The sequence below is a fragment of the Curcuma longa genome, chromosome 2 (assembly GCF_044706935.1).
Source record: "Curcuma longa cultivar G26 ecotype Majalengka, Jawa Barat chromosome 2, ITB_CL_G26_1.1, whole genome shotgun sequence".
Lineage (NCBI taxonomy): Eukaryota > Viridiplantae > Streptophyta > Magnoliopsida > Zingiberales > Zingiberaceae > Curcuma > Curcuma longa.
The window spans coordinates 7,025,214-7,050,886 of NC_133862.1; the positions used below are offsets into that span (position 1 = coordinate 7,025,214).

At 37.0% G+C, this 25,673-nt stretch overlaps 5 protein-coding genes and 1 pseudogene across 6 annotated transcripts; 5 read left to right on the forward strand and 1 right to left on the reverse strand.

Moving 5' to 3' along the window:
• The first annotated feature begins 449 nt into the window (after positions 1–449).
• LOC141821226 (beta-1,3-galactosyltransferase 7-like) lies at positions 450–4,640 on the forward strand. Of its 2 annotated transcripts, none has more exons than XM_074708626.1 (11): positions 450–621; positions 707–806; positions 882–946; positions 1,051–1,259; positions 2,048–2,111; positions 3,138–3,210; positions 3,296–3,416; positions 3,497–3,584; positions 3,683–3,808; positions 3,885–3,994; positions 4,073–4,640. In XM_074708626.1, exons 1-11 carry the CDS (start codon positions 515–517, stop codon positions 4,219–4,221), a joined length of 1,212 nt encoding a protein of 403 aa, XP_074564727.1. In that variant the 5' UTR covers positions 450–514; the 3' UTR covers positions 4,222–4,640. The 2 variants fall into 2 exon arrangements, with proteins under 2 accessions (XP_074564727.1, XP_074564728.1); XM_074708627.1 differs by having other exon boundaries at positions 452–621; positions 885–946.
• A 235-nt stretch (positions 4,641–4,875) lies between these two features.
• On the forward strand, positions 4,876–8,120 carry LOC141821227 (transmembrane emp24 domain-containing protein p24delta4-like). The gene is made up of 4 exons (XM_074708628.1): positions 4,876–5,163; positions 7,180–7,389; positions 7,484–7,560; positions 7,837–8,120. The coding sequence occupies exons 1-4, from the start codon at positions 4,924–4,926 to the stop codon at positions 7,979–7,981; spliced, it is 672 nt and encodes a 223-aa protein (XP_074564729.1). The 5' UTR covers positions 4,876–4,923; the 3' UTR covers positions 7,982–8,120.
• A 770-nt stretch (positions 8,121–8,890) lies between these two features.
• Positions 8,891–9,343, forward strand: LOC141822436 (calmodulin-like protein 9). Its single transcript, XM_074709888.1, has one exon. It carries the CDS (start codon positions 8,904–8,906, stop codon positions 9,207–9,209), a length of 306 nt encoding a protein of 101 aa, XP_074565989.1. The 5' UTR covers positions 8,891–8,903; the 3' UTR covers positions 9,210–9,343.
• Positions 9,344–9,994: 651 nt separating this feature from the next.
• Positions 9,995–14,559, reverse strand: LOC141821265 (putative membrane protein At3g27390). Its single transcript, XM_074708674.1, has 9 exons — positions 14,161–14,559; positions 13,965–14,073; positions 13,502–13,697; positions 13,288–13,421; positions 12,614–12,902; positions 12,396–12,502; positions 12,069–12,243; positions 10,781–11,229; positions 9,995–10,608 (listed from the first exon to the last, which is right to left on the reverse strand). The coding sequence occupies exons 1-9, from the start codon at positions 14,312–14,314 to the stop codon at positions 10,425–10,427; spliced, it is 1,797 nt and encodes a 598-aa protein (XP_074564775.1). The 5' UTR covers positions 14,315–14,559; the 3' UTR covers positions 9,995–10,424.
• Positions 14,560–16,086: 1,527 nt separating this feature from the next.
• Positions 16,087–18,532, forward strand: LOC141822401 (uncharacterized; annotated as a pseudogene).
• A 1,245-nt stretch (positions 18,533–19,777) lies between these two features.
• Positions 19,778–24,182, forward strand: LOC141821287 (protein FAR1-RELATED SEQUENCE 5-like). Its single transcript, XM_074708697.1, has 2 exons — positions 19,778–19,931; positions 21,446–24,182. The coding sequence occupies exon 2, from the start codon at positions 21,617–21,619 to the stop codon at positions 23,924–23,926; it is 2,310 nt and encodes a 769-aa protein (XP_074564798.1). The 5' UTR covers positions 19,778–19,931; positions 21,446–21,616; the 3' UTR covers positions 23,927–24,182.
• Positions 24,183–25,673: the final 1,491 nt, after the last annotated feature.

Genomic DNA, 25,673 nt, shown 5'->3' on the forward strand with positions numbered 1-25,673 from the left:
GTGACAATTCAAGCTCGGCTACTTTAGATTATTTTCGTTTATGCAATTGAGTATGGAGTAGTAGTGCCCTACGTGATTTTAGTCAAATTCGAATCAATTAAACTACTTTAACAAATTCAACATGTTTGGATGTCTGTTTATTTTATCTTTATTTTTACATCTTATTTAAAAATAAAAATTTTCACAATTTTAAATTAAATGGTACTAGAGCAGACAGCTTTTGAAAACGGTTATTGGTAACTGACGCTTCAATAGTCGCGCCGGCCATTCTCTCTTTCCTCTCCAAGGCCACTCGTCTTCCTCCCAAACATAGTCCCCAAATGCGGTATGTTGACCCACAGAATGCCAGCGCATGTCAATTCATCAGTCATGCCTTTCCTCCGCAGATTCCCATGGTAGGCGGGTTTGCACGGTAAGTTGACCACCGGTATTCCCATGTGCTTTCCCCTTCCACACGCTCATTTTAACACGACGACCCGACGACGACGACGACGACGACGAGAAGGTGGAGCCAATGCGGGGGAGGGGCGGCAAGGGCGCAAGCGAGCGGAGAACCTCAGCAAGATGGTCGGCCGTCCTTTGCGCCTGCAGCTTCGCGCTCGGGATGCTCTTCTGCCATAGGTCGAACCCCTTCAATCCCCACTCCAATTTCGCGCCTCGTGCTAACCCTAGCTTACGTAGGCTCGTGATTTCTTCTTCATGCCAGATTCTTCTTGGCGAGTCGAGGTGCTGGTGACCAGGTCGTCTCCCTCGGGCGGCAGGATCAGGAGCTGCAGATCTTCTCGGAAGATTTTGCAACGAAAAGGGTACGAACGAATTGTTCAATTCGAGGTTTGACAAGGAAGTGTGCTTCTAAAGTAGTTCATTTTATCGTTTGATAGCAGAGGCCGGCGCGGGGGGAGGACGTGATGGGGGATCAGGTGGCTAGGACCCATGAGGCCCTAAAGTTCGCACTCCTGCAAAATTTTCATTTTTGTGGATTTTTTTTTACTGGAAGTATATTAGGATTTAATTTTATGTGTGGGTTCGTGTGTCTGTTTGAAATTTCAGATCTTTGGATAAGACGATCTCGACGCTGCAGATTGAGCTGGTGGCGAAGCGGAGTGCGGTGGGGCTTAATGGTGCAAATGGTTCGCCGACGGCGACAAATGCTGCGTCAAGTAAACAGAGCAGGAAAGCATTCATTGTGATAGGAATCAACACTGCTTTCAGCAGCCGGAGGAGGAGGGATTCCGTTAGGGAGACCTGGATGCCCCAAGGTAAGGTTTAAGGCATTCTCCCTAGTTCAAAGTGTAGCTTAGATTTTGTACGATGTTGCAGCTAAAGTTTTGTTAATTAATCAATAACTAATTGGCTACTTCTCATTGTTGTGCGACATTCAGTTTTGAGATTGTGCTTTAAACAAAGTCGAATTGTTTAAACCAAGTTATGATTTAATAACCAGAAAAGCTTTATCTTTTTATTTCATTTCCCTATTTATTTATTGCAAATCATGTATGCTTGTTCTTTCATATAATGCCATTGTTTCTTTTTCTTTTTGATTCAAATGGTTGTTTTACTTAGGCTGATCATTTTGAAAGGGAAGGAAAGGGGAAGACAAAACATTACAAAAATGCATATGGGACTGGCTCATGATCCATGTGCAGTTTTGTGATACTTTTGACCTCTTATCTCTCTAATCTTTCACTCAAGTAAACCATGCCTAAATCCGTAGCAATAAGCATTGTACCTGACACATTCAATATACAAGATTAATGTTTGTGATTTATATAAACATGATTGGATGATTAATAACCATAAAAATTGAATTTATTTTGAGGAATTGAAACTTAAATTATTACTGAAGCATATCCAGGGTGACCATGTAATAGAGAATAAATTTTTCAGAGTTTCAAAAATTTCCTAAATTACTTTGAAAAAGTTAAATTAGAACAATCAGATCATCAATCCGTTTGTTACTTCTTTGTCACACACACATATATTGTGAATGAGCTATACAATGCTTATAAGTTGGCTTTACCTGGTTTGTGCTTTTCTCATATAACAGGTGAAAAACTTAAAAAGCTGGAACGCGAGAAAGGAATTGTTGTCCGGTTCATGATTGGCCGTAGGTAAACATTAGGACTCTTAATCTTTGATAAAAAGGCATGTCTTCTCCTATAGCTACTCATTCACATAAACTTTTATTCTTCTTGCAGTAATTTTATGTTGCCATCTTAATCTTTTAGCTAGACTTATTTCGGTTCATTATCAAAATACCATTTTGTTTTGAATTCTGCATGGTCAAACTTGCCAAGCTGAAGGATATAAAAGATGAAATAAATCAAAAGTTAAGGTGGCAAACAACTCTAGCTTTAAGAACAACATTAGTTGTGTGCAAACATCTTTATTTTCTGTATGGATTTCTAATGAACTGTTAGATTCATATAATTTGCAAGGCTGTAGCATGATCAATACTAACAAATGAAATATAATTGAATATTGTCTTACGTAAGGGGGAATACTTACCCGTCACTTAATGGGACTCTTATGTTGAAATATCCTTGATTGAACTAGGCCGTCATATATGTGTCATTTTATGTTTGTCCGTGGACATCAATATGGTTCAAGAAAAAAAGACTAAATGCATATACTTAGTCTTTAAATTCAAAGAACTGAACAGAACTAAAGTTCCATATTTTGACATGTTTTACTGGCATTGTCTCTTGATTCTGAGAGGTAAAACTATTACTGGAAGTCTGCAACTCATATTCCACTGTGAGAATTTTTTATTCATGTGACAGTTCTCTAATTCCTGAGTATATACTGATTGAAGTTGTATTTTTGATGTTCCCATAATTTTTGTTTCTGGATCGCCAAATTTATAGTTAACATTTTTCTGGATTGCTGCCATAATTTTGATGTTCCCATAATTTTTGGTTCAGATGCAAAATTGATAATCTTTTTGAAACAATGTATATTTATGTGTGCTAATCTTCTGACAATATATACTCTCGCCTTGATATTTATTCTTTGTTGTGGTAGGACACCCTTCCTTTGCCTCAAATAATTTCAGTCTCCATCTTTTCTCGGTACATTTGTTCTTAACTTGTTTCTCTTGAATTGCTGGTATGGCTGAATGGTTCTTTTATGCACAGTGTGGCCTCTAATAGCATACTTGATAAAGCTATTGATTCTGAGGATGCTCAGCATAACGACTTTCTCCGGCTGGTATGCTGCACCTCTTCTAAGATGGTGTCAGTTGTAAACAATTGTCCAAACTCTTCCTTGCAACATTACAATGTTTGTCTTGCAGGAGCATATCGAAGGTTATCATGCACTTTCTGCAAAAACAAAAACATTCTTTTCCACGGCTGTAGCCATATGGGATGCGCACTTTTATGTCAAGGTGGATGATGATATTCATGTGAATTTAGGTGCGTACAAGAACTTGCCGTTGTTTGATGTTATGCACTTTGTTGTACCCGTGGATACAAATGTGGACAACTAAATGCAGGAATGCTAGCCATGACTCTTTCTCGACACAGATCAAAGCCACGTACCTATATTGGGTGCATGAAATCTGGCCCAGTGCTTTCGGATAAGTAATGTCTCATGATCTTTCTAAGGGGCATAGTCCTCTCGATGGTCCAAATATTTCACTTTGAGTTTCATATTTCTGAACCATTTCATTGTGCTTCAGAAACATCAAGTACCATGAACCTGAGTACTGGAAGTTCGGAGAAGAAGGAAACAAGTATTTCCGTCACGCTACTGGACAGATTTACGCTATTTCTAAAGACCTTGCTTCGTACATCTCAATCAACCAGTAAGAGGCTCTCTCATGTAACTGTTATTTGGTTCAAACTCTGGATGATGCTGATTAGTTACAATATCAAACGCAGACGCATTCTACACGAATATGCAAACGAAGATGTGACACTGGGTGCATGGTTTATCGGGCTTGATGTAGAACACATCGACGACAGAAACATGTGCTGTGGGACTCCTCCAGGTTGGTTCTCTGGCAGTTGCAAGCTTTTACGTTGTCCACCCAAAACTACTGTCCCTTGACCCTTTCAAGCTTCCGTAGACTGCGAATGGAAGGCTCAAGCTGGAAATGTCTGCGTTGCGTCCTTCGACTGGAGCTGCAGCGGGATCTGCAAGTCGGTGGAGAAGATCAAGGATGTTCATCAGAAGTGTGGTGAAGGCGATACAGGTCTATGGAGTTCTTTATTCTGACATGCAAATGTGGCTACCCAATGATTACTAAACATGATTGAAGAAGAAACAAGCAGAAACAGAGACCAAACTCCACAGACCTGTGCTGAGTGAACTAATCTGCGTGGTTTGGTTTATCGATGATTTGGTTTAGCGACTGACGCCTGTGATCGTTATGCTGCTTCATAAAGCTAAAAGGAAGCAATGAGCCTTCCAAATTCTTCTTTGCTCTGAAGTCTAATCAATAGAAGACCTGTAAATTTTGTAAATTTCGTCCCATCATTTCTGTTCTCTTCAGTTTTTTCTGTGTTATGATATTGCATATGGACTTCTCATGAGAAATCTTAAGAGGTTAGTTTGTTTGTGATGGTCCCAAGATGTTATTATCGAGTTGTATTTGAAATTTAGCTTAATTATATATTTTTTAGCTGTATTGATCATTTAAATTGCTGATTAACTCAACTAATTCCTACCTAAAGGGAGAATTTTCATTTCGCCCCTCCGCTATTTATCCTTTTTTTCCTTTCAAAATGCCTTCATGTGTTAATGTCTATTATGCTAATAACTTCAAATTTTTAGGAGCATTTTGGAAAAAAAAAACAAACTACCAAGAGAAATACTCATTAGGTTTGTACTTGTTAATACTCATTTATTTATTCACAGTAGGATAGCAACGAAATCCAACTAGTCCGACCGCATTGGAAGGAAAAGGGGGCGAGAGAGATGAGGCAGCGATGTGGCGTGGGGTTCCCGAGGCTCGCCATGGCGGCGGCGCCGCTCCTCCTCTGCTCGCTGCTGCTGCTGCTTGCTTCACCGGGCGCGGTCGGGGTGTGGCTGAACCTGCCAGCGTCGGGAACCAAGTGCGTGTCGGAGGAGATTCAGCCGAACGTGGTGGTGCTGGCCGACTACGCCGTTGTCCACGAGGGCGATCACTTTGATAACCTCACCACTATCGCCGTCAAGGTGAGCTCCAAACTCTCGCCCCCTTGCTTCCAAAACCTTAGATCTATCTATTCCTTTTCTTCGCGATCTGCATGCTATGTATGATTTGATCTTGATTTGGGGGTAAAGATTCTATATTTATTAGAAAATCACTATATAATCGCTATTATAATTGTATGAAGATCTCCTGTGGTTTTTTCTTTCTTCCAAAACAAAAAGAAAAAACCACAGAATTGTATTTGGTACGACTTATGTCATTATGTTTCAAACCCAAGGAATGCAGCTTTTGATATTTAGATTTTGAGTTGTCTATTTTTTTTTATCAATTGAATATAGAGATGAGCTTGAGTAAGGCATCCAGCAGTTTTTATGGTGGAACAAAGATTTATATCGTTGTATGATTGAGACTAACTTGTTATTTATATATTGGACTTATTTTAATACCACTAAGCCGAAGATGTTACTTGAACAACTTTAGATATCTTAGAAGTGTTACAAAAATATATGGAACTGATATCTTAGAGTGCGAGTTTTCTAATGTTGGACCGATTAAATCATAAAGGTGACAGTAAGTCTTGGCACCCTCATCTTTCTGTATATAGATGAGCTTGTGTTGGATTCAATTTTTGGTTTAGTTTAGAAATGCTGGCATTTGTACATGTTTGCTGAAATACTTAAATGATGAGGTTTTTTCAGTGCTGGTTCATGAAAAAAAAAATTAGCTAGCATGCATGTCAAATAAGCGAAACATAGTTTTACACTTTTATTTTGATCTTGCTCTTTTCGATGCTAGGAGCGTACACATTTGATGTGCTTGAAAGTATTAAGTTTGTGGAGATGTATGAATAGGATGCAGGAAACTGAGTGGAAAGGTTCCTAACGATTATGGATTAAGGTGGTGCAGATTTGTGTCATTATTTTCCTGTAGGCATGGATAGAAAGACCAGATGTAGGTAGTGTCCACCCAATGCAGTAAATGACTGTTTTACTTGACATAATCACCTGTGATGCCGATAACTGTGGAGATACTAGTATTATTACTCAATATTAATCCATAATCAGATTTTGGGGAATGAGAAATAGAAGAACCATAGACTGAAGTATATATTTCTTTTTCACCTAACAGGAAGTAATTCAAGAATGTATTTGGGTGGAAAGCATTACCAGAAAACAATTATTGTTTGTGAGTTTCTTGTTGGATATTAATTTGATTTCTATGCACTAGGCTATAGAACATTTGCTTGATTAAATATTGCTTTTGAAACTTATTCAACAGTGGTAGATTAGCAGTTATACAGTGAAAACAATTTATTTAGCAACAAATAATACAAAGCAATTATCAAATTTGGGAGGAAAAAGCAAATGGAAGTTACTGCAAGAAGATTGTTTTAGTTTCATGAAGGCAGTATGAACATGTTCAAAGAGGACTAAGCATTCTATAGTTAGACTAGTTGAATTGATTAAAATTGAAGTTGTAAAATGTAATAAACAAGTGATGCTGCACTAAGTTGAATTGAGTGACAAGATACTTGTAGTAGGCCCTAATTAGTTGGAAGTCAGATGGCTTAATAATAATCATGATTACGAATGAGATAATTGTTTTTATAGGTTTAGTACTGTCAATGCATTATAATGGATGCTGTGACACTGAAGACACAGCTCTCAACATGAAGATAAAGCTATCAATGAATGTAAAGGCACAGTTATAGAGGCTTGTGCTTAATTGTGTTGACTGTGCTTCATTAGTTGTATTGGGTAAGGTGGAGCTAGAAAAATGTTAGTTAGGAGGTTGGTGTATCTTCAATTTGCTACTATGCCACCTCGAAGTACACCAAAAAGCATGCACATCTCATTATTCTGACTAGTGAACTGATTCTATTACCATTCCATCTTCTTTGGAAGTTTTCCTGATCACTTCCTATTTCTAGAACATTCACTAGCCTTCAATTTATCAACGCTTAGTTGAAAGGGAGATTGCATGGATTGTTATGCCATTTAATCATTATACAGTTTTGTGATCAAGTTGCTCTTATGCAGGTTACATCACCTTATGGATACACACTTCATGAGAAAGGTCAAGTTACTACAGGTCAGTTTGCATTCACCACAAGTGAGGCAGGCAACTATTTGGCATGTTTCTGGATAGATAGCAGCGACAAAGGCGTAGAGGCAAGTGTTAACATTGACTGGAAGATTGGAATAGCAGCCAAGGATTGGAATTCTGTTGCTAAGAAGGAAAATATTGAGGTGAGCACCTGAAACTACATAATCAGGTGATTAACCAGAGAACTGTAGATGAGTTTGTCTGCGATTGGCACATGATATCCTTCCTCAATTTCAGGGTGTTGAACTAGAGCTGACAAAACTAGAAGCAGCTGTGCAGGCAATCCATGAGAACCTGTTATATCTTAGGTCCAGGTACTCCTAAGAGATGCTTTTTTCAGCTAATCATATGCACAAAATGTGGACTGATGGAAATTAAAGGTTCTTAATAATTGGTATTTAGCAAAATGTGCTCTTATATATATAAATGAAACTAAACAAATTAGTGGAACTAAAGAAAAGATAAGTTGATCGTTCATTCTGTTTCTTTTCTCCTGTGAAAATGAGTGAAACTAAACAAGAAAAGTCCTCCATTTACTTCTGATTTGGGCCAAGAATGAATAGCCTTTTTGTTTTGGCAATTTTTGGCAGGGAATCAGAGATGAGGACGGTGAGCGAGAAAACAAATGCAAGGGTTGCATGGTTGAGTATTTTGTCACTTGGGGTTTGCATCTCAGTCTCCATCTTACAACTATGGCACTTGAAGGGCTACTTTCAAAAGAAGAAACTCATATAAAACAATGTTTTGCATGGTCTTTGTTCTTCAATTTTTATTTTAGAATTTTGGATTAGATAAGAAACTTTTATTTTCTAAACGTTTGTGCTTGTATACTATGAAGTTGAATTTTATAAATTGCCAAAATTTTGAGCTGAAATCTTGCATTATTTATTCTGATGAGATTTGTCCCTTTTCATGGTTTAAAATTTCTATTATTTTATCTATTGAGATTACCAAGCAGGAATGCTTTTGAGGATTCCATGAGCGAAGGTTCCTTCAGTGATCGAGGTAACTGATGTGTTCTTTTACGAGCTCGGGTTCCATTGAAGGACCACACAAGCCTTGATCTAATTAATTAATGTCATATCTATTTTCGCCATTTCATTTCTATTCATTTTTTTCCCTCTGGAAATTTAAAAGAAAGCTTGTAGATTTTTCTCTCTAGCTAACTTGTTCTAATAGCTCTCTGAATTAGATTCTAAGTTGCGTAGCAATTCAATCCCTTTAATCATGGCTTTAATTAGTTGATTCGATTCTTTGATTCCTCTAGAAAATGATGAGAAAAATAATAATAAAAGTTACTTTGAACGAATATTTATTCAAAGTTGAGGGGGTTTCATTAGGTTCGCATATGAGCACACGTGAAAAACGCATTGTGCTAACTATTTTATGTGAAATAAATGAGCCTAAAATTTAAAACAGAACCTCCTTGAATTATATAGAAAAATTATCAAACTACCTTCTTGACATTTAATAGCCTCTTAAAAATACTTTTTCTAAAAATTTTAAAGATATATATTTTAAGAAAACTTTTAAATTTTAGGGGGCCTTTTGAACATTATCCCTTATGTGGTAGATGCTTGCACATCGCCCATGCTCATATAAACCATAGCAGTACTAGAACAGAACGATTGTTATTATACGAATCCCATCCAACGCCATGGCAATCAAAGGCAGCGGCGCCGCTGCCGGGAGGAGCATCATGAGGAGCACGTCGTCGGAGGTGACGGCGGAGGAGTTCAAGGAGTGGCTCAGGAGCTTCGACACCGACCGCGACGGCAGGATCAGCCGGGCTGAGCTCCGCCGGGCCATGCGCAGCATCCACGTCCGGTTCAGCGGATGGCAGAGCCGCTGCGGCATCCGCTACGCCGACGCCGACGGTGACGGCTTCATTGGCGACGACGAGATCGACAGCCTCATCCACTTTGCACAACACCATTTAGGCCTTAAAATCACCACCTACTGATTATTATTTCAATTAAAGCTGTTTTTTTTTAAAAAAAAAATTAAAACTACATATATGTGTGTTAATTTAGTTAATTATGTGATTATGCTTATGTGTTTGTGAACTATATATGTATACTTAGTTTGTGTGATATTAATTATTGCATATGGAATAGTCAATATTATATTTTCAATTTTGAAATTTTAAGTTTGATAATATTTGTTGTAATACTTTTCTCTTATTCTTGAGAAAGATTATCAAAAGATATTGATAACAGAAAGATTTTAATTTTTAATTTTAATTCTGTTTTTCTCAGCAAATGGGAATTAAAGAAAATGATTAAAAAATCAATACTTAAAACCATTAGTTAGCATTATTCCTTTTTTTCATTGTCAACAGATTTCACTATCACAACAATACTAAAGGAATAATCTATCTTTTCGTATATTTCTTTTATAAAAAACAAATAAATTAATATTTAGCAAATAAACAAGTACCGTAATAAATTTCAAATAGACTAATTCTTTTTTTTTGTTCTATTCAGTTTTGAGCCAAATAACAAAAGTAATGAATATTTCTAACTTTCTTACGATCAATTGCATCAACAATAAAGTACTTCAAATTCTAAACACTTCCATTTAAAGGTTAATATCAATATAACCAATCAATGAGCAAAAAAATCATTACCACAGCTGAATGAAATCTTCTTCTTCTTCAAAAAAGTACCAAAACAGAAACAAATTGCAAATGATACTATTCCAAGAGCATATCATATAACAACCAAGAACCAATGGAGATTAGTCCTGTAATATATTAATCAATGATGCATCCAATTAATCATTGCCGCATCAACATACAAGCACAATCTCATAAACAATTAAGGATAAGATTTTTAAGTTCCCGGGACATAGCTGAGTTTATTACAACGGAACAGACTTGCAGAAAAGGATAAGATTTTTGACTAAACTGCAAAGAAAGGCGGCCTAAATTGTGTGTGTAGATTTGGTTTACGTACACGTGTCACGCCTTCAACGGCCAACAGTATTAACGGAAAATTTTTACACTAACGCAAGTAGGACTCGATCCAACTCTTTGTTCTACATCTTATGGCTTCAAGTTTACACGAAGCTCAGAACTGTCTACCTTCACTAAACAAACACTCAAAACACTATGCACATATATCACACTACAAAATAATCGCAAAAAGATCTCTGAAAAAGGAGCAGAAAGAAATCACTATACTTCAGTTTCGACAATCTCGATTGAAGAAATCGATCTACTTGAATGCACTCTGTGAGACCTTCCTCCCTCGATAGTTCCTTCTTGCTCAAGAGAGTAAGCTAAAATGGCCTTTATGACTTGTCTGAATCTTCTTCTGTAGGTTGGGAACTTGGAGCCACTCCGAGTCATGCCAACCAACCTGAAAAGGAATTCAGAATATCGCAGAAAAAATTAAAAAGTAGTTGATGTATATATGTCGAACTTAAAGTTGCATCTAGAGCTTTCTAACTTTGATCGGATATCGAATTTCTGGTAAGGAACTAGCAACTCATTTAGTTTCGATTAGTTCATAAAGGAAAATTGTCTGTTACCTTCTACTAATGGCTTGAATCTGAGCTGTTCTAATAGTATCTTGGCCGACCATGGCACCATCGCCTGTTGCTTTCACTGGCGATGCGTTACTTCCTGCAAACAGAACCAACTTCTCCAAGAAGCTAACCTCATCGTCTTTCAGATTCAGGACCTTGATTTGCTCCATCAGTACCATAACGGGATGGAAGAACCAATCCAGCAACCGATCTTGGGGTCGGTTGAAGTGGGTAACTTCAATACCACCACTCAGCAAAATTCCACCGGAACCAGCCTTGATGGAGAAGAGGAGATTATGCAAAAATGCATATGCAGGAAGGCCAATGCCGACCGTTTCGTGGCTGCGTCCCTTGGTTTGTAACCAATCGCTGAGATGGAAGGTTGTGATGATGTGTGCATCCACAAGTTCCTTGCCCCTGGTTTCACAAGATTTCATGATCTCTCCCCATACCTGTAGCATTGACATTTCGTTATTGTTGGTCAAAAGGATCAAGCAATCCAAATATATGTTCATAAATCTATTCGACAAAGGAATAACATAGATTTATGGAAAAAAACCAAATGAGAAGGTCATCACATAAAAAAAAAAAACAGTATCAGGAACAAATCATTTATCAGACAAAAAAAATATGCAGAAGCCATTTTATGGAATTAGCATAAACACAGTTTGCTTATACTAACTACTATTTATCAGACACTAAAATATAGTATCAGGAACAACTTGAATTTAGAACTACTAGAATTTTCATAATCGAAGATCTGAACATGGTATTCCAGCTCAGCAATTAGCATAAACACAGTTTGCTTAATCTAACTATTGCTTTATTGGACACTAAAATACAGTGTCAGGAACAGCTAAATTTTGAAGTGATGAAGTTTTCATAATTTAGGCTCTCAACTTGGTAATTTCTTTCAAATAAATGGATTGAACTTTGAAGTACAGGAATCATATTCCAAATACCAAAACTCCTACGAAATTGAAAGAAATAAGGATATTTTCTGGATTTATAGATGGTCGTTGTGAGAAGTCTTTTAGCTGTTTTTTAGTAATTCTGATATCCCGGAGTGTTAGTTCCAGTTTAAGTTTATCGGCCATAAGATATCACCATGAAACAAATAAATCACATGGTAGTTTAAATCTGATTAGGTAATGTGAAAAAGATAAGTCTACATCAGATTCTGAAATAAATGTAGCAAGCTTGTCATGATGGAAGAAATCCAATTGGTACGATTATCAGAGATTAGTGTTGATCATGGACATTATATCGAATAAAAGAATGGAGATGTTACCTGCACCATTTTGACCTCTTGTATTGTCTCTCTGATAGATCTCGAAGGAGCCAAGCTAGGTACCAACATTGAAGGAGCTGATGACGAAGCATGACTAGCTTTAACTGCTCTAAAAGAATTCGATCCAATGGAAAATTCTTCCGAATGAGACGCCTTTCTCTTTCTATACCGAGGTCTGGCCAAGCAATAAGAAAGTTAATTCTTAGGAATGGAAAACAAAAACTATTTTTGCTGGTCTAGTGAGGAATACAGGCAGTATGTGCGAAATTCACATGACTAGTAGTAAATAGTAGAAGAAAAACAAAACAAGTAATTAATTGACATTACTTCGGAAGAATAGTCCCTTCTCTTAGATAGAGCCAATCATTAGTGTATTCATCAAACTCAGCAACCATGGCAACCACGAAGGCAACTCCTCGTTTGAAAGATCTTTCCTATAAAAAGAAGTTAAGTTTTGATTGTTGTTTATTCTTGAACATAAACAAATGCAACAAGGCAATTTAGCAAGCACACAGAACATAACCAAAAGATAGCAAGCAAAGAACCTGATACACAATGACAGATCCATATAGCCCAATGAAGATACTTGAGACGACGGCCAACAGGAAACTCCCAAGAACAACTAAAGGCCAAAGTAGAATAGCAAGACCAGCAATAGGCACACAAGCTGTCTCACTAAATGGCCCTTCTCGACTTATGAGATCCTGTAGTAGCCTCTGCCAGCCTTTGAATAGCATATAAGGGCTTTTTACCAATGCAATGGCAGTGTAAAGTGGAATAGTGACAACTAAGCCCATAAAAGCAACCACCACGCAAGCAGGTATCTCTATCAACCTGCACAAAAATTTAAAAAGACATAATATTTCTTAGTTTATATGAGCAAGAATAGGCTCTCGACTGGAATTCGTGTAGTGGTCCGATAATTAGTAGAATTGATTAAACTACCACTATTAGTGGGCATGAAAATCAAGTGAAATGCACATAAATTGCAGATAAAAGGAATGAAGCTCAATATAACTTAAGGTAAAAATACAGAATGTAAAACAATTCTTATGCGCATTATGCAATAGAAAGTGGAGTAAAATGACATAAATCAAAATCTTTCATAAAGAAGTTTCAGAGTGTAGGACCTTATATCTCATTTATTCCTGATAAACAAATTACTGCTATCCAAAATTTTATAATCAAAGGTACAAGTCAAAGGAATTAACTTATATACCTAATTGAATATGACTGACCATCATGTGATTTTTCTCGCAATTCTTTTAAGTAAAGAGGATATGAGTGGTAGCAGATATCTGCAAAATCTCTCACGACAGTACAGCTCCCTTTAATAGTACTCCATGTACCATCCTGTTTAATGACAGAGAAGAGGATGTATCAACAGATAACTAAGAAAATAATACACAATCTCCATTTAAATGGTTTTTTACCACAACGAAGCGAAAAATTATCTTTGTTTCATTGTCCTCTCGGAAGGCCTCAAAAGTTGATACCCACGGTGTGAAGAAGCCATAACCAATTCCTACAAGTACACTCCCTGATATCGCAATGGCCAGCCATAACCCAAGGAATACAGGTAGAGCAAACAAGAAAGCGAGCTTAAGTGCTGTATTTATGCAAGTAGATCTGCAATTTATCAATAGAGCCAGAGTATCTTTAAAAACTTTGACGAACAAGTTCATAATCACAAATGCTTGTAGAGACCGTCATGATACATAAAAAGGTAGCAGTTAATTCTACATAGGCTTTAGGTTGTAATAATTTAGTATCAATTAATGACTAGAAAAAGTCAGTAAAATCCAAAGTCGTTGAAGACCTAATTATTAACCAAAGTCGGGTGGGTTTTTGCTTGGGGCGTACAGAAGCTGAAATCAGTGGAAGGTCATGACTCACTTCACAATAGAGTAGATGGTCCAGGCAACATGAGCTGGAAACAGCCCCAGTATCACCCCGACGTTCCCAAGAATCAACAACGCCGCCGCCACAGGGCCGACCACCAGAGCTACAGTTTACGATCCGCCGTCATAAAGGAAGAAACTTTAGCAATATTAGATCAGCGAGAAGCCAGGAAAGGGATTAAAGACGAGACCTTTGAGGGCGCCGAGGAAAAGGGCGGAGCAGAAGGCGATGGCCACGTAGGCGACGCGGGCTGACTGCCTCACGGCGTCGATCGGCTCCGCGTAGTTGGTCCGCACCCAGAGCGCCAACGAATCCAGCGGCGACGCGGGCGCCGGCGACTCCATCGAGAGAGCATAGAAGAGCCGAGGCCACCAAAAGTAGTAACCCTGCCTGTAAGTTTGGAGAAGAAGATAAACAAGAAAGAAGAAGAAGAAGAAGAAGAAAACCGACAGTTTGCGGCTTTGGTGGTGTTATTAATGGCTGCAGAACCAATCACAGTTTTGAAATTTCTTGGTCTCTGCCGGCCAATAAAGTAGAAAAGAACTCAAAATGAAAGGATCGAGAAGGCGTGGACGATGGGTTCTTGTTCGATTTCATGTCTCAAGGTCAAACTGGCTGCGGATTTAAAAGACTATTTATATTGGGGAAGGTGATCGAGCAGGTGAAGTAACAGAAGAAGAACCAGGTCCCAATAGTTTATTTTTATTTAATTTTGGGGGAAAATAAAAGAAACGTTTATTTATAAAGTCATTTAAGACCTTCCTCTTTCGATTATTTTAAAAGAAGGCATAGACACTTTGTCACTTAAAACTTGTTTAAATGAAAATGAAACAATTATAATAAACAGAATATTATCTAAGTTACTTAAATCACACGAATATCCAATCCAATCCAATTTCATTAATAATCTCGTGAATCACAAATCGTCATCAGTGATGTTAACCAAGCCAATGAAATTTAATTACTTCATCCACTTTGTAGAAAACCCCAATTAAATTAGTTTTCTTACAAAAAAGACCTCAGAACTTTGGAGACACCAATTGTAAGATTTATACAAGGATATGTTTGACGTGCACATCATTAATTTGAAGCTTGAAAGACTCAAATTGAAACTTCAAAGTCTCGATAATTTGTCGTGTATATAAATGGTATTAAAGTTACAATCGATCGAGATAGAGATCAGATTACAAAGATGAATAAGGTCGAAGCTCAAGGCCAAAGTTGTGAGAGGCATACAAAGTATAAGCTCATTGCTAAGGTCAAAGCAATACACATGATGATGTTGCAATGAGAAGAACGAAGTCAACACAAATAATATGAAATAGACAAGGGAGTCAACGCCGTAATCAACACGATAACCATACTATTAATTAATAGTTTAATTAATATGCTATTTTTTACTCTTAATAATTTAAGGGAATAATAATATAACGAAATGAAATTATGTGTATATAAATGGTGGGAGGGAATTTTTTTTAAATAACATTTTAAAGAGAGACTTTCTGGAGACATTGAATTTTTCTAGGGAGCCTAATTAATTTATTTTGAAAATTATGTTAGGTAAGACATGTACTAACTCAACTAGTGCACATGAGCTATTAGAATAAAATGAAATTAATTTAATAATAAGCAATATAGAAAAGTATATATATATATATATATATTATTTTACATTTAAAAATAAATAAATGGATCTATAATTTGCTATATTGGAATGAATTTACTTAGCAAATTTCAAATTAAAGAAAGATTTTTTCAAAAATAATTTTTGGTTTAATTAATAAAATAAGTTACAATAATTTCATAAAAGTTATTTTCTCTCTGTGTCGCCCTCCTCGCTCTCTGGGCTTTGATTTGGGTGGCATTGCTCCGGTCCCCTCCATTTCTTCCTCGAAGCAAGGCACAGTCCGGTCGCCTTCCGGCGATCTTCGCTTCTGTATGCGTCATCAACATCCTCATCCTCCTCGTCTGAAGGTACCGGCTGCGAATCTCCGTCGTCAACTTCGCGAAAACCGAACGCAAGGCCGCCGATCGACTGCGCGCAGGAACCTGTTCGCACGAGGCCCTGAAATAATGTTATGAGGGCGGAGGACGAGAAAAATGCGACAACGAGATTATGGCGAGGGTCAGCGCTGCAGAGTTGGCGAGGGGCGGTGGCGCCGGCAATTGCTGCTGTTCGTTCAAGCGGATCACCTTCATGATTTGCTGCGTTAATCTGGTCGTCGCGTTTCTCGTGGTTCGATCGCTGTACACTTCCTTCTTCTTCCCCCTTCGTCTGGGACCAGTTGCAATTCCATTGCCGGTACAAAGATCATCCTTTTCTTGTTTGGGTTACATATGCTGACTTGTTTTTGGCATTTTTGAAAAAGTTTTTATTTTTATCTGCAGATCAGATAATGAGGACGGAAGAATCGATCCGGATTCGAAGAGAAATGGAACCTTTGGCTCTAGTTAGCGCGGTAAGTTCGCAGGTTTGATTTCTATGCTTTAACTCACTGTTTGGGCTTGGGGATGTAATTGGTGGAGTTTTCCGTTCCATTTGACTCGTGTAGGTGAGGAAGCTGAGAAAAAAGAAGTTGTCCGGAGATCAGAAAAGGGGACTTATTCAGTTGCCACAACCGATGATGTATAAGTTGGCCTATGAGATTCTGGAGAGGTTGCAAGGTCTTCACAATACTAACGTGACAGAACAACAGGGTTTGGTCGGCCATCCTTTTCATGTTTAGTTGAGCTTGTTGATCAGTTATTTTTTAATGAAATTATTGACCAAATTGGTCACGACCTTCATGCGTTGACAACTTAATCCTTTGGACTTTGGGGAGCTCAAGATAAGAACATGCTATGCTTAAGAAATTGATTGTTTTGGTATTTCATTGTATCCTAAAATTCTTATGGAATTTCCAATTCAAACTTCCAGTCCAGACTTTAGTTTGGTCCAATCTCATATGTCTGGACCCAATATCACTAGCTCTGATTCATTAGCTCCTTTGAACAACAACAAAGTTTGTTCTCCTTCCAACTGCTTTATTCATGTATGATGTTGGACTTATAGTTTCACTTTCGTTAGTAAAAATGAATCAAGGAAATTGTCAATTTCACAGGCATAACTTATGATGTTTAGAATCTGTTTCTTGATTATGTTTCAGGAAGCTGCTTGTTGTTTTCCTGTTTCATATCTATAATACTTCTGAAATTATACTTTTATTTTGGGTAATCAAAAGTTCTTACAGGCAACTATTAACCTACCTTTCTGGACAATGATTTTGGCCATCTGCAATATGTTATCCATTGTGCATCAGTCATGATAAGGAACTTAGGTTGGATTAGCAGTCTAGCTTCTCGGCATATTTAACATTGTTACTTGGTCATTAGAATAATGAGATGATTTTTTGGTCAAAATTTGTCGCACTTTTTTGCAGTTTTCTATTGCTCTCTAGTATTTTGGCAAAATGGTATTTAATTGAATAATAATAAATGTGCAACAGGAAGAAGTATGCAAATATAAGTTTCCTTCTGATTCAGGAAAGAGAGTGCAATACAGAATATGCTTCCAAGGCAAGATTAAGTTTAAGTAAATAACATTATGGTTTCATTTCTTTAAGGGTCTTTTGGTTATTGAATAAAGTAATCATTCACAAACTTTGGTAACAAAAGAACTGATGGTTGGGTGGATGCTGATTGTGTCATGGTTTCGCATGGCAGATTGAGATTTACATTTTAAAGGACACTATTAATTGCAAAATAAACTTTAGCTTGGAGAGCATGACAGTTCTAGTTCAACATGCTGATTAGTTTGATTTTGAGCAGCTGCAGTGAATTTATGGCGTATTCAAAAGCTTGAAGTAGTTAGAAAGGCAGCAAGTTTGAAATCTTCAAATTCAAGCATCTCGTATCAGGAAGCAAGTATGCTTTGTTTGCTTATGCATTTATGTTATATCTTGATGATTGTTCTTGAATTTGCTGGTGTGGTTCGTAGAGACGTTGAAACAAGCACTGGTGACTAATTGGCATGTTCTAATGGAAGGAATTGGACTTTGGATCCCAGCCAATGTTATGAACACTGAGCATGGAGATAAACCTGAGAATGAACCTGATATTGGTAAATTTATTTGGTTCAAATCTTTAACAATTGATTTCTCCACACAGCTGTTGGCCATCTTACCTTTGCTGTGCTGTAGTTGATTGTGAAGATTTTTTGAGTTGATAATCCTTTTTATGTTCTTTCCCAGTTATGTTGAATAAATCTAGTATTCCATTTTGGCAATCAAGAGAAACTAATTCAAGAAATCTTCAATACATCTTTATGCAGAAGAGATAATTCCTGGTCGGGCAATGCCTCCTGAATGCCATGCTGACCTTCATACTGATTATGATGGAGCTGCTGTTCGATGGGGTCTTACCCACCATAAAGAAAGTGCAGCAGATTGTTGTCAGGCTTGTTTAGACCAGGCAAAACATGCAAGGCCAAGGCAAATGAAGTGCAATATATGGGTTTACTGTCCATCATAATTTCGATGTTATTCACCAGATATATATGAACTCAAGCATCAGGAATGCTGGCTTAAGCAGGTAGCACCAATTTTTCTCTCTCTTTTTTTTTCCCTTTTTCTTATCACCATCTTAATCTGCTGAACTAAAACAAAAATTTCAGATTCTTCCCACATTAATTGCATACATTTTATTGCCTTGGTCACAACCCGCAAGAAGACTGATCTATTAACTTGACAGCCTCACCCATTTGCCTAAGATATTTATGTTCAAGTTTATCAAGCTTATAAAATTTCTTCATTGTTTCACTAATTACCACAGTTTTATCTTTTCTTACTGATTTTTGCAAGTGCAAGTCGATACGCCTTCATAGTCGTGCATGTGCACTTTCTGCCTTTTCTTCCTTCCTTTAATAAGTTTGGCAAATGCAGGCCGATACGCAGCCATTGTTGCCACCTGCGGAAAAAGGAGAAAGGATTTAGCCATCTCTCAGAATCGTTTGCCTTCACAATGCTGCCAGATTTTTTGTTGGAGTCAGATTGATGTTTATTGCCATGTTTTTGGAAGTCTCGAGCAGTTGGGGTTCAAGTTATGATTCTGTTTTTTGTTTTTTGTTTTGTTTTTGCTTTCATTTCAAAATTCAAAAGTGTTTGATTTATTTTTTTTATTTATCTCAGTTACTTTGGAGCCAAAATGAAAGGAATAACTTTATTTGTTTGTTTGTATTATTGATGCATTGATTTTCATGATGCCTGTGTATAATGAAATTTATTTTTACGTAAAACATGTTTAATTCTCCTGAAAATAAAAGGGATTCTAAAAAATATTTTTAAAAAATGAGAAGAGAAGATAAAATAGTAAAATTTTATATGTTTAATATGCAATTTTCTTATGTATAAATTATATTATGGAAGGTAAAAATGAATTTTCCTCCAATACGTTAAACAAAGGACATTTCGAGTTTACAGAATCATCAACAAGTACCCATTTTTTTATTCAAATCAGCACCCCTTTTTCCAATATTTCCAACCCTGTCTCCCCTCCCTCGCTGCTGATGGACGTTTCGATGGCAGAGGTAATTTTGAAAAAAAAATGTTGGTTTTATAAAAGAATAAAAAGGGTCCTAATGATAATTCTGTAAATTGGAGGTGCTAACATTTAAACACGTAAATAATTTAGGGCATTAAAATACTGCTTTCGTTTAAAAAAAAAAAAAGAATTGGCAATGTTTTGCGGAAACGTTTTCCAAATTTCCTATCGCTGTTGCCGAAACATCACAGAATTACCGAGTTCTCCCCCACACGGCCGCTCGCCCCCATCGCCCTTTCTCTCTCGGCGACAGGCGACAAAACCCTCGCCTTAGAGCCGTCAGATCGGCAGCGTCGGACTTGAGAGCGGCTACATCCCGGCGAAGGCAACGTTCCTTCGACAGACGCGAGGCAGGAGCGAGGGCGATCGTGCGAGATAGAACAGGTCCTACTCGTTTCTCACTTTTTCTTCTCCAAATACTGGACGAGGAGTTAAAATTTTCAATTTGGCTCTTGAATTGTACTGTGTGATTCCGTACCTATTAGCTGTCACCCGATCATGGTGATAACCCTCGCGAGCTTGAATGCCCGACGATTTTTATGAAAATACGCAACATGTATTTTTAGATATGTTCACTGCAGTGACTTGATTTTGGGTTTTGGAATTAGGTGTTCATATTCTTGCCTTTCTCAAAAGAAGGAGACGAACCCCTTCACAAAATGTTGTATTGGTCTTCTCAAAGAAATGGGAAGTTTTCGTGAAAAATTTGTCCTGTGAATCTTATCTCTTTTTTTTCTTTTGAAGTAAATTTGTAAATTGAAGCCTAGTAGCAGTTGGTATGTTTATATGTAAGAGGCGAGAGAAACACAAGTTTACAACTTTCAAGTGCTTTGTGCTCTTCAATTAACGAGTAAAATTTAGAATTAGAAAATATTGTAGTGCTTTGGTTATGAACCATACCTGTTCTGATACTAAATCACATTCTAATTGTTCAAGAAACTCTAGCATATTTAATCCAACTCAGTCAATCTGCATCAATATTAGCTGACTTGTCCAACAATAACATTAATATATAAAATATAGCAGTTATTACAATATTGAAGTTGACGCTTAGTCATGCTATAATTATATAAGGTTTTAGATACAGTGAATTATATTGAGCACTTCATTGATGCTCTTTCTTCAATCAATTGAGCAATGAAGTTACTTGATGGCATTTTTATCCTGGATTAGATTTATCAACATGATTTATGAGTCACATCAAAAGATGGCATAAGCAAGCAGACTACCTAAACAGTCCTCCCAGTTGTTTTAACATTCTTTAGCCCATTCATGTATGCATTATCAACAGCTAAAATTTTGCAAGTCTTTTTCTACTTCCTATTTGGTTTTACCAAGGTGTTCATTATCCACTCTCTCTAGAAGTTCTTCCTCGAGAAAAAATCATAAAGAGAACAATAGATGCAATAGATGCTGTTTTGCTTGGATAGAAGCGTAGATCTAAATCTGCTATCTGTAGTGTTGTTCTAAACTTAGTTCTCATGACACTTATGTCTTTTTTTTTCTTCTCCAATCCTGAGTTTCATTGTGAAACTGTTTCTCTTAAGCATATTTTGGAATATGTTTATGTTCTCAAAAAATCTTGTGTAAGATGAACTAACTTCACCTTTAGATTATATTTGCAGTTACAAAATGGTTTTTTTTCTCATTTCCCTTGTAGAAGTTTTTGCATGATGGTTTTCAACTATTGTCGATGCTCCTGATTTAGCATGTTTATTAGCAATTTACTTTTCCATATTTAACAGCAACACCTATTGCTATAGTCGTGTTAACTTTCATTTACCAACAAATGTTGCTGCAAATATCAAGGTGGAGGCTGCACTCATGTTCTGATGTGCGCTTACCTAGCTGTCAAATTTGAGTGTTGATAACTTTACTCGACTTCTCTTCTTTTGCAGATATGTTTCAGTCTTTCCTGAAATCCTAAAGTGTGCCCCTATAATAAATATGGTTGAAGTTTTTGATCATTTTGCTGGGTTGAAGGTAAATGGTTTTTATGAGAGTATTCTCTTGGAAGTAGCTGACTAGACTGGATATAAAGTTGGTGAAATAGTAGTAAACCACACCATATGGATGGATCCTTAGTAAATGCTAAAACGATGGACAGTTCAGTTGGAAGCACAAAGACCATGGATAGGTCATTAGAAGGAAGTGTGGCTTCTGATGTATCAGGAGAAGGTACCAATGGAATAAACAGATTAGCAAAAAGAATCAGTGTCTCTGTAGAAAATGAAATTTGCCTTGATGGAGCAATGGAAATAATCAATGCTGTAGATGGATCTAGACAAAATGTGGTTGACAGGGATACAGCAGGAAGAAGTACAATTGATGGATGTGTAAAAAATACTGGAAATGTAGATATATTAGTGAAAAAGGTTTCTGAGACAACTGAGTATCTAGAACTAGAACCAAAGGTGGGCATGGTTTTTCATTCAGAAGAGGAAGCATTTAATTTCTATAATTCATATGCTAAAAGAAAAGGTTTCAGTGTACGCAAAGGGCATCTTTCTCGAAGAAGAGACAACAGCATACGGGATAGGCACTATGTATGTAGCAATGAAGGGACTCGTCAAGATCATCGCACTCATGTAACTAAAAAACCACGTCCATTGGAGAGAACAAAATGTTTGGCTCGTATTGAGTTCAAAGTAAATCGTAGTAATGCATGGGTAATAAATAAGTTCGTTGAAGAGCATAACCATCCACTTGCAAGCCCAAATAAGATACACATGTTGCGTTCTCATAGAAAGAAGTTACCCATTGAACGAACAATCTTTACTGAAGCAGATTACTATTATGGGGTCAGACCATCTCAGATGCATGATAATTATTCAGAGGGGTTACATGGTTCTGAAGACAATGAATTACAGATGAAGAATCAGTCCTGTTTAAGCACTACAAGGCTTAGGGATCTTGAGAAAGGAGATGCACAGTTCCTTCTAGATTTCCTGAAAAGTAAACAGTCTAATGTTCCATCTTTTTTCTATGCTGTACAAATTGATGAAAAGGAGCGCTTGACCAACTTCTTCTGGACAGATGCACAGTCTAAAATTGATTTTGCCTACTTTGGGGATGCAGTCTTGTTTGACACAACCTATCGAACAAGCAGGTTTGACATACCATTTGCAGCATTTGTTGGCATGAATCAGCATAAGCAAATTGTTATATTTGGGGCTGCATTACTTCTAGATGAGTCTGTAGGATCCTTTGTTTGGTTATTTAATACTTTTGTGGCTGCTATGTCTGGTAGAAAACCAAAAACAATTTTCACAGATCGTTGTGATGAATTGTCCCAAGCAGTTACTGTGTCTTTCCCTGATGTTTGCCATCGGTTTTGTTTATGGCAAATATTACAAAATGTTCCAAAAAGCCATTCCATGTCCAACCGTGAACTCAACTTTCAAAAAGATTTTGAAGATTGCATATTTGGAGGTGCCTCTGAAGAAGTGTTCTGTAAGCTATGGGACAACTTGATTACTAAGCATGGGCTTGGAAGTTGTGCATGGTTGAAGGATTTGTACTTGATCAGAGAGAAATGGGCTCTTCCTTACCTCGGCAATTCATTTTGTGCTATTATGATGACAAAACAATGGGTTGAAAGCATGGATAATCTCTTTAAGGTTCATTTCTACAGGAAATTGCCTCTACCAAAATTTATTGCACAATACTTTAAGACATTAACTCAACTACGTGAGAAGGAACTTATTGAAGATTATGAATCTAGGCAAACTAAACCTGTCTTATTGGTTGATATACCTGTTCTAGCTGAAGCAGCAGAATCATATACAAGGAGCATATATATGGATTTTGAGTACGAGTACAAGAGCCAACTTGCTTGCCTATGTGAGCCTATTGCGATGGATGGGACAGTATATACTTTCAGAGTCTCAGTTCCTCAAAGATGTACTGGGATTGTTGAGTTTAATCCATCCAATCTTACTATCAAATGTAGCTGCAAGAAGTTTGAATCAATGGGTGTCTTGTGTATGCACGCATTGAAAGTTCTTAATAACAATAATATTCTCTACCTACCTCAACAGTATATTTTGAAGAGGTGGACCAAGTATGCCAAAGATGGCATAGTGCATAGTGGACCGTCGTTGGTAGCAGACTCCAGTGCCCAAGAATCTTTGACCTTGAGATATAGTCGCATTTGTCACAAGGCAGTTTCTGTTGCAGTAAAAAGTGCTCCATCTAAAGATGCCCTTGAGATTCTTGAGCATGGACTTGACAGATTCATTGCGGAAATGGAAAATATGTTTCATGGTGCTCCTTGGACCAAACAATCTCAAAACATGAATGTGGTTGATGATGTGCAGCAGAACACATTGGAGACAAGTGGAATTTGTTTTGATGGTTTTGAGTTTTCTGCTAGATGATGCAAAACTCACATGTCTTCTGAAATCCTACATGTGGTCCACCCTGCTACTGAGGTTTACCTTTGTCTAACTAAGCCCATGCTGTAAATTGTCACTAATGTGCCTTCTTTAGATGCTGAAACTTATGGAAACTGAATTAGATGCATCAATCTAGATCAACTTCTACACGTTTTTTATGAAATCTAAGTGGGCTGTTTTAGAGATTACTACAGTCTAAAGATCTGTAACTTGTGTTACACTAGTCAGTTTTTGTAAATCCTTCATTTCTTGGTTCTCAAATGGAATGAATTTTACATGCTTTAACTGCTGAGTTTAACTTTATTTTCACTGCTTTCCTTTCCTAACAAAATCCTATTTCTCTCAAGTGTACAGTCAATATGCAAGCCGGATATTGCAAGTAAAATTTTCTATAAGTGAGTTGGTAGACTCAGGGATTGACCAGTCCAGTGTTACATAGTTGTCGAGCAATCTTGAAACATATATTGGATGTTGATGATATTGGACCACTTGGTGAGACACCCAACGGTAACCATCACATCTCCTCTGGAGAACTCTTGATCTTGATGTGCTGAATTGGATGTTGATGATGTTGGATTTTGGCTGACTGACTGCACCTTGCATACAAGGATAGAAATGTTGTGGATTTATATAACGAAATATGGGTACATCAAAGATGCTGTCCTTTGTGTCATCATATTGACATTCATCAGATTAACCTTGATATAGGGTGCAAATTAGATGTCGTAAAATTTGGTGTCGCAAATCCTAAGTGCTGTAATTTTCATTTGTTTATTATGTTGTTATTACATAACAAATACACACATTAATCGAAGAAAAGAGAGATCAAAGAAAGTTAGAAACGATAAAATAGGATGAATTTATTTAAATATAGATGATGATATAGTAGGGAATCGAATCCAATGGCGTAAGAGCATCCATATAGTTGACCCCACTGAGTGGGATAAAGGTTTGTTTATTGTTGTTGTATTGTATTGTTATTACTGTAAATTGGCCTTCGGTGCTCTAACATACAAATAAAATTTCAAAAATTACCTCTTTTAAGTTTTTTTTTCATCTCAGTGCTATATCAATGTGCACTATTGCAAATTCATTTAATGGCCATGTTTAAGGTCTTTCCTTTTCTGTACATACTGCATACACCATTCGACAATCATTGCTACTTCAAAACAAGTCATATTTTCCTCCCAAGGCAAATCAGATAAACAGTACTTTGTTTACTTTGATAACTGTTTGAATCATGAGTTATTTGTTTGTGTGTATGTGTAGGTCTACACTTGCGAGTCAATACAACATTTGTAAGTTGAGACTTTTATCAGGTGTTCATAAATCTAGTTTAGTTCACTCCACACACAGATCATCTACAAGTGATAGCATTTTGGTTCAATGAGCACCAATTAGTACTTTGTTTCATTGTAATTAGGGGATCATCAGCACTAAAATTCTTTGGTTTATGTTTCACATGAATCTTGTACTAGTTTCTGAATTTACAGGAATATCCTGAGACATGATGGTGTAAATGGTTCTCAGTGTACAGAAACACCTCTCTTGAACACATTAACCATCAGCGAGATTCATAACCAGGTAGCATATCTTAATAAATTAAATTCAACTTATGTTAATGCAGTTGGCCAGTCCATGGTTTGTGTTGTGCTCATGCACATACAGTTTAATTGTGCCTCACTGGTTCCATGCAAAATCAATATGTCATCCATTTTTGATCTTCACT